Source organism: Lipotes vexillifer, unplaced genomic scaffold (assembly GCF_000442215.2).
Source record: "Lipotes vexillifer unplaced genomic scaffold, Lipotes_vexillifer_v1.1 scaffold864, whole genome shotgun sequence".
Classification (NCBI taxonomy): Eukaryota; Metazoa; Chordata; class Mammalia; order Artiodactyla; family Lipotidae; genus Lipotes; species Lipotes vexillifer.
Genome location: NW_006796769.1, coordinates 478,597 through 486,315, shown reverse-complemented (window position 1 = coordinate 486,315; position 7,719 = coordinate 478,597). Strand labels below are relative to the sequence as shown.

Sequence of the window (7,719 nt, the reverse complement as noted above, 5' to 3'; positions counted from 1 at the left end):
CCCCCCCCCCCGCAGCCACCCCCCACACTCCCCGCTCACCTGGTCTCTGTCAGTATTGATCAGCTTTGCCTGTTCCAGCGTCTCCTGTAAACACACTCATCCGGCGTGTGTTATGTTGTGCCTGGCTTCTTGCGTTTAACGTGATGTTTTTGAGATGTATTCGTGTTGAGATTTATCCATGATTTATCCATCATCCCCCCATCAATAATTTCATTTCTTTTATAGCAGAATAGTATTCTAGTGCATGGATATACCAGTTTGTTTACCCATTCACCTGTTAATGGACGTTTGGGTAGTTTTCAATGTTTGGTTGTTACCAGTAAAGTTCCATGAACAGTCGTGCACGTGACCTTGTATATGTTCATGCTCCTGGGTCGTTACCCACACTGTTTTCCAAGGCGGTTGTGTCACTTTACGTTCCTGCCATCAGGGCACGAGTCTTCACCAGCACTTGCAGTTTGTCAGTCTTTAATTTTAGCTTTTCTAGTGGCTGTGTAGTGGTATTCATGTGTTTTTTTTGTTTTTTTTTGTAGCAGTTTTTTGGGATAAAATTCAGCCAGTGTACAGTTCAGTGGTTTTTAATATAGTCACAGAGCTGTGCAGCTACAACCACAATCAGTTGAAGGCATTCTCATCACCTCAGAACAAAACCTTTGCATCACTGATCCCTCTATGCTGCCCAGCCCAGAGTAGCCCTGCTCTACTTTCTGTCCCCATGGATTTGCCCATTCTGGATGTTTCATGTAAACAGAATCATACAGTATGTGATCTTTGGGCCTGGCTTTTTTCTCATGACCTAATGTTTTCAAGATCCATCCATACGGTAGCCTGTGTCAGAGTTCCATTGCTTATGATCGAGTAGTATTCCGTTGTATGGCTGTCTCACATATATCCATATTGTATACGATATGCAAATATTTTCTTCCATTCTGTAGGTTGTCTTTACACTTCCTTTACAGTTTCCTTTGAAGCAAAAAGATTTTAATTTTGATGAAGTCCAGTTTATTTATTTTTGTTTGTTTCTTGTGCTTTGGTGTCATCTAAGAAACTATTACCAGATCCAAGATCACAAAGATTTACTCTCTTTTCGAAGAATTGTATAGTTTCAGCTCTTACATTAAGGGTTTTGTCCATCTTGAGTTAGTTTTGTGTACGGTGTGAGGTCGGGGTCTCACGTCTTCTTTCTCGTGTGGTTGTCCCACAGTTGTCCCAGCCCCATTTGTTGAAAAGACTTCCGTTGTTCTTTCCCCAGGGACTTGTCTTGACCCTCTTGTCAAAAATCAGTTAACCATAAATGTGAGGATCTCATCTGGTTTTAATTATATTTTCCTGATGTCAAGTGCTGAGCATGTGCTTAGTGAATCTTTGCGTATTGTCTTTGGTTTAAATCCTTTGCCCATTTTTTTTAAATTGGGTTTTTGTCTTCTTAATATTGAGTTGTATGTGATTTTTGTATATTGTACATAATTTCTTTGGTCAGATTCACATATTGTAATTATTTTCTCTCAGTCTGAGACTTGTTTTCTTATTGTGTCTTTCAAACTACACAAATTTTTTGTTTTGTTCAAGTGCAGTTTTTCATTTTCTTCTTTTGTGCTGTATGTTTTAACGTCCTCTCCGAATGTCTCTGCCTCCTTTAGAAGCATGAATTTTTTTCGTGCATTTTCTTTTAGGAGCTTTAGGTTCAGCTTTTGCGTTTAGCTCTGTGATCTGTTTTGAGCTTTTTTTTTTTTTTTCCTTCTTTTTCTTTTTGGTGTGTGTGTACACGTATGGTGTAAGATAAGGAGCTCAGCAGTGTTTGTCTTTCTACAAATTACTCATTATTCAGAAAATATTTTTGAGTGCTTACTCTCTGCCACACATTGGGGTTACAGCTCTAACTAGACAGGCATATTTACTGCCTCCCCGGAACATACTTTTAATGAGGAAGACAAGTTTTGTAAATGCTAGAAAGGTTTTGTAAGGCCCTGGAGGGCACAGGAGGCCCCCTGGGGTGGGTTGCCCTGCTTGGGCAGAGTGCTTTGGGGGGGCCGGGGGGCCGTTGGAGTCAGTGGGGAGCTTTGAGCTGAGGCAAAAAAGACAGCAAAGGAGCTAGTCTTTCCCTGAACTGGGGGACTGTGTCCTGGGAGCAGAAGGTCCGGCCCGAGGCAGGACAACGCCGGAGGGTCAGTGGCTGGAGTCTAGTGAGAAAAGGAAGCTTTGAGACAGAGACCTGCTCCTTCAGGACCTGGGTGAGGGATTAGAATTTTACCCACATCTGTCTTTATCCTAGTACCTCCCCTAAGCATCAGAGCTACTTAAGGGGTTGCCTGCTAGATGGATTTGCTTGGATGAGTCATCTGGGTTTAAATACGTCCAGAACTGAACTCATTCCTAACCGCTTCTAAACTCCATCTTCTGTCTTGGTCTGTGGTGCCGTTTTCCTGCCTGTTGTGTAAGCCAGAACCCTTTGAATCAGGATGCTTAGTTTCCCATTGCTGTCCTGTTAGGAAGAGAGAGCTGGGTCCCACACACACCGCAGAGAGGAAAATCAGCTCGTCTTACAAGGCTTACAGCAACAACACTAGTCCCTTTTAATTCCCAGTTCCTGTTCTCTGGAGGCATCACCTTTCCACTCCTGCAGCTCTTTCTAGAGCTCTGACTTATCTCCGGATTCCTCATTACTGTGGCTCCACTGCTGCCTTGATGTTCGTTTTTGATGTTGTCTAATGACTTTTTGGTGTGGAGGGGAGGCTAGCTTTCTAACTAGCTGCCTTTGGGGGACACACCCCGACATCCCCATGTACATGCATTTACCGCGTGCACATACTCTCCACCCCCCACCCCACGATTCTTAATCCTCTCATTATTCCAGTGTACACGTTCAATTAAATCAGTAGTTTTATTGACGTTATTATGACTGTGAACGTGGTTTTTAGCTGAATCTGAAGATGCACCACAAATACATTTTGGTTCCTGTACGTCTTTGTCCCGCTGGAGCTGGGCCAGGTGTCCTCAGTCCAGTGTGTCTTTGGTCCACGGCATCTGAGAACAGAACCCATCACCTCTGCTCTGCTGGAGGAGCGAGTGGGGTGCAGCAGTTAGGAGTAGAGCTGCTGCTCTTCCGCCCACCCTGGCCTCCCTTGAGGTGCGAGGAGAGGAATCTGGACCCTTCTGGTCGACCCACCGCCCCCAGCTGCAAGGCTGGGGTTTCCTGTTTGTTCTTCAATCCCCCAGATTCTCTCTTACCTGCTCTTTACTTTTGTTGGTTTGTGTCCTTCTGTTTTCCTTTACTGTCATTTGATTGGGGTTTGGCGGGGGGAGGAGAGAGACATGTGCTCAGCCCATCAGCTCTAGCCAGAGGCCAGGGCTGTTCTTACTCCTAAGCGTTGCTCGGTTATGGGTCCCCAGCCCAGCCCCACAGCCTTGCTGAAATCTTTGGCGTCTCCTACCCCACTAGCCCTGGCTGGTCTTGGTGTCCCTGTCCTGGAACTCGTCCCTCAGAGGGACCTGTTCAGGGCCCCTGACAACTTCTCGGGCCCTGGAGCCCTCAGGACGAGGGTGTGATCTTTGTCACTGGTCTCCTGACTCCTGTTCATTCACTTCACTCACGCCGAATGCTGGATGTTTTCCCGAAATTACCACCCTCTTCACTTCGCTGTGCTTTTGTCTCTGCTCTTCCTCCAGACAGAAGACCTGTGTCCTCCCAAGTCTGCATCCTCATCCGGTTCAGCCTGGTGGTGGCCTCCAACCTGCAGCCTTTCCTGACCCTGTCCTGTCACCTGTGCCGTCTGGCTTCTGCTCCACCTTGCTGTTCTCTTGTCCTAATAATTGTGCTGCCCTTTTTTTTTACATTTTTGAAAATTTCTTTAACCTCTGGCTTAATAGAAGACAGTTGCATTCTAATATCTTCTAATATCTGCTTCTGCATCTGGTGTGTGGGGATGACTCATGTCATTTCACTTCAGCTCCACCGTGTGCTCTTGAGGGTGAGGAGTGAGCAGGCCGGGAATGTATCCTTGTCATGATGGCAGTAGTTCTGACTCACATCAGGCATCTTCTCTGTTCACACTTTGAGAGTCACGGCTGATGAGTGCTGTTGACATTTTGGTGTGTCATCTTTCAGACTTAAAGTGAGAAATAGTTCACTGTACAATACCATACACATGCACATTCTTATTTTAGAGACCTTTCTGTATCATTAGGGATAGATTTGCCTCATTCTTTTTTATTGCACTGTATTTTATTATATTTTCAGCTATTATTTGTGTACTAAATGTTGAACAGTAATAGTCTAATGAAATATAGTTGGAGATGGGGTTAGTGGCCTTATTTTAAAAAGACTTAGATTGGTGACATGATTTTGTAAACACGGGAGTGATTGATCTGGGTTATGGAGAGATGAATAAATGTTTTAAGATTAATGTTTCAGTATTATATGAATGAATCAGAAGAGGAGAAACCATAGCGAAGGAGATCATTTAGAAAATCATTGTAATTGTTTAGATTTGAGCAGCTGAATGCTTAGGCGTGGGTAATGGTCGAGGGATTCCCAAGGCAGGTAGGGAGGTGAAGGGCGATGCAGGAGGGGAAATGGCAGATGTGAGGACAGACGGGCTGTGGAAGCAGGAGGTACAGCTCAGGGTAGCTGGGACCGCAGAGCTAGGTCTCCAGGTGATGGTGGTGCCTTGACAGAAACACACAGGAAGGAGAGCTTGGTTTTGGAGGATAGATAAGCTTTCTGGCTTCAATTTCTTTAGGACCCTTCTAGCTCTAGATTATTCATTTTATGGCCTGTTTACTCTTAAATTGTGCATTTAATAGCATGTGCTTTATGAGTGCCACACAGTGATCATTTTGGAGTGTTGCAGGTCTCAAATTATTGCATAAAAATTGTACTTCCTGTACCTGCCTCACACTTCTCTTCTGCTCTTACACTTAAAAACACCAAATAGAGAAGGTTTTGGAAAATTGAACTTGTATTGCCTTTTGTGTTTGGTAATAAATATACTTATGTTAAAGGACATGTCTATTAGAATGACCTGTGTAGGGATTTCTTTCATTGCTAACTGACAGGTGTGCAGATTTAATGTTGTGTGACTCTAATAGAACATGCTCATTACCGTTCGCTTTGATCACACAGATGCAGGACAGCTGGAGTGCACATCGATGAATCGCTGTTCCCTGCAGCTAATCCCAATGAGCACCTACCAAGCCTAATGAAAAAAAAAGTAAGTACGGGACTTCAGTGTGGACTCTGGCAGTCATCAATTTATTCATTTTTTTCTTCCTAGAAAATAAAACTTATAGAAGTATATTCAAGATTTGTCTTAATATTGCTATTGATCGTATTATTCTTCTCACACAGCATTTTTTAATGAGTTACAGAGCTTACTTTATCCCATGAATGCTTTGATGTAGTTTGTGATAAATGGAAGAGACTGTTTGCCCAAAGGAGAACTAAAAGTTGCCAGGAAACTAGCGCCCTTTCAGGTGCTCTGGTAACTACTCAAGGATTCAGGTTCTTAACATCTGTAGTAAAATACATTTGATCTGTTTGGCTGGAAAATCTCAAAAGTCTGAGGCAGAAATAGCTAAGTGTACACAGTTATTTATTACAGAAAATCTGTGCAAATATAAAGATGCTGCTTTCCTTTGAGGTCTGGTTCACGTTTGAACCACAACCCTTTTGGTTTTTTATCATTTAAAAGTTTTAATTGATTTCTGTATCTGAGGGTAAACTGTTCACTGTGACATCAGTCACTTCGTTGTCACGTGAGAATCCCTGTTGGAGAGAAGATTTACAGACTTTCTCCACTGAGTGAGGCAGAGGAGGGCTGTAGACTAGGGAAGACATTCCCGTGGATGTCTCCAAGTTTTCTGAAATAGCAAATCCTGTGTCTCCATCACATTTCATCTCAGACAAGCTGGAATGCACCCGTGCAGTGATGGAAACTCACTTGTCTCCATCCAGATTGTGTCGGACGGTAGTGAAATGGAGCGTCTCATGACTCTGTGATAGACCAGCAGCAGCTGGTAGTACGTTGAGTGAACACAGATCAGACATATCGCTCCTAATTTCCCTTCCCTCAAAATAAGCACTTTTCAGTTTGACTTGGGTCCTTGCTGATCAGATGGTCTTCAGTACATGTGCTTTGAGTGAACGAGGTTCTACTATGTTACGTGTACTATTTGGTGGGTTGCTTTTTATTCTTCACTTAACCGTGTTTTCGTGTCAGTGTGTGTACGTGGCTCCACTTCCTTCTGCTTTGTGTCAGACAGCGTGAACGTGTCTTGGATTCATGCACCCTTAGATAATGGACGAGTTTTACTAAGTATGTTGTTTGTGTGATGTATTTGAGCTTATTTCTCCAAGCGGAATATCTGGAAAGGGACTTACAGTTCCACCGGCAGTGTACAAGGGTACTTTTTCTTAACACTGACCAATGCTGGATGTTATTCATCTTTTAAATTTTTCCTAATCTGAAGCATTAATAATGTCTGCTCGTACCCTTCACCACTTAAGGTTTTATTAGTCCCTACAAGCATTCCCTTTCCTTCCTTTCTCCAGATGCAGTTGCAGATTAAACCTGACTCCAGACCTTATTCTTTTGGTCTTTGGGGAGGGTCTCTGCTTTGCTCCCCTTACTCTGCTGCCAGCCTGACCCTCTTGCTTGCTGTTCTTCAAACATACCACGTTTGTTTGTCTCTTAGAGCCATTACATTGCCTGTCCCTCTGTCTGGAACACACTTCCCCCCATCCATCCACAGACGGTTCTCTGACTTCCACAGGGCTTTGTACTGCTGGTCCTTTCTCACTAAGCGGCGGCTCACTCCCCTGTCTACAGTGGTAGGTCCTCCACCATGCCAGCCGTCCTAAGCCCCTGGCCTGCTTTTTCCTTATTATAGTACTTGCCCGTTGCTAACATACTGCAGAAGTGCGGGCAGCCAGACTCTCGCGAAGACCCCAGAACCCCGCGTGGCAGTGCTCCCGAGTCCACAGAGCGCATGCTGGTCCCCTGCCCCTGTTCTGACTGCATTACCTCTGCCAGCGACGGGGCCCTCCCACTGGTAATGGGCAGTGTGGACGAGCTTTGGGGGTAAAAACGCCCCGAGCACCAGGGGCCCATAGTTAGAAAGCAACACTGTTAATTAGTGCCTTGCATGCTGTCCAGGTACTTTGGCAAAAACAGTTCAGGCCAGCTCCAGGCCTGCTGGAACTAATCCTCCTGACACACACACACACGATGTAGTTTACTTATTTGTTATGTGTATTTTCTGTCACTCCTTCATAGAGTATAAGCTCCCTGATGCAGGGATCTTTCTTTGTTTCAAGACCAGTGACTGACACACGATAACATTTTTGTTAAATGATGAATGAGTGCATTACTAACAGATAGAGCAGGGTGCTGAACAAGAGCACAGTGTAGCAGCAGCCTTGAATGGCTAAGAAGTTCTTCCTTTAGACCGGGACGCACGTGAACACACTTGGGCTGGACGCCTAAAGAGGCCTGGACAGAAGACACGCTTCCCTAGCGTCCTTCAGAGACCCTCGGGTGTAGGAGTAACTGTAGGTGAAGTCGGTGTCAAGCTCAGCTTTTGTATTTACGGTGGAGACCTGCCCAAATGGGCTCTTCCGTAGGGGACCTGGGGGCCTGTGGTGTAAGAAGTGCTAGGAGACATGAGGACGGTAGGGTGAGACGGTGACCCGGACATCACGTGTCCGAGGTTTCCTCATTC

General features: G+C 44.8%; 1 protein-coding gene across 1 annotated transcript in view; it reads left to right on the top strand.

Moving 5' to 3' along the window:
• The window catches only part of MCPH1 (microcephalin 1), a 225,452-nt gene that overhangs the window by 19,468 nt on the left and 198,265 nt on the right, over positions 1–7,719 (top strand). Inside the window, exon 4 of the mRNA XM_007468989.1 lies at positions 5,123–5,210. Within this exon, the coding sequence (XP_007469051.1) occupies positions 5,123–5,210 (88 nt within the window). The remainder of the gene's footprint in view (positions 1–5,122; positions 5,211–7,719) is intronic.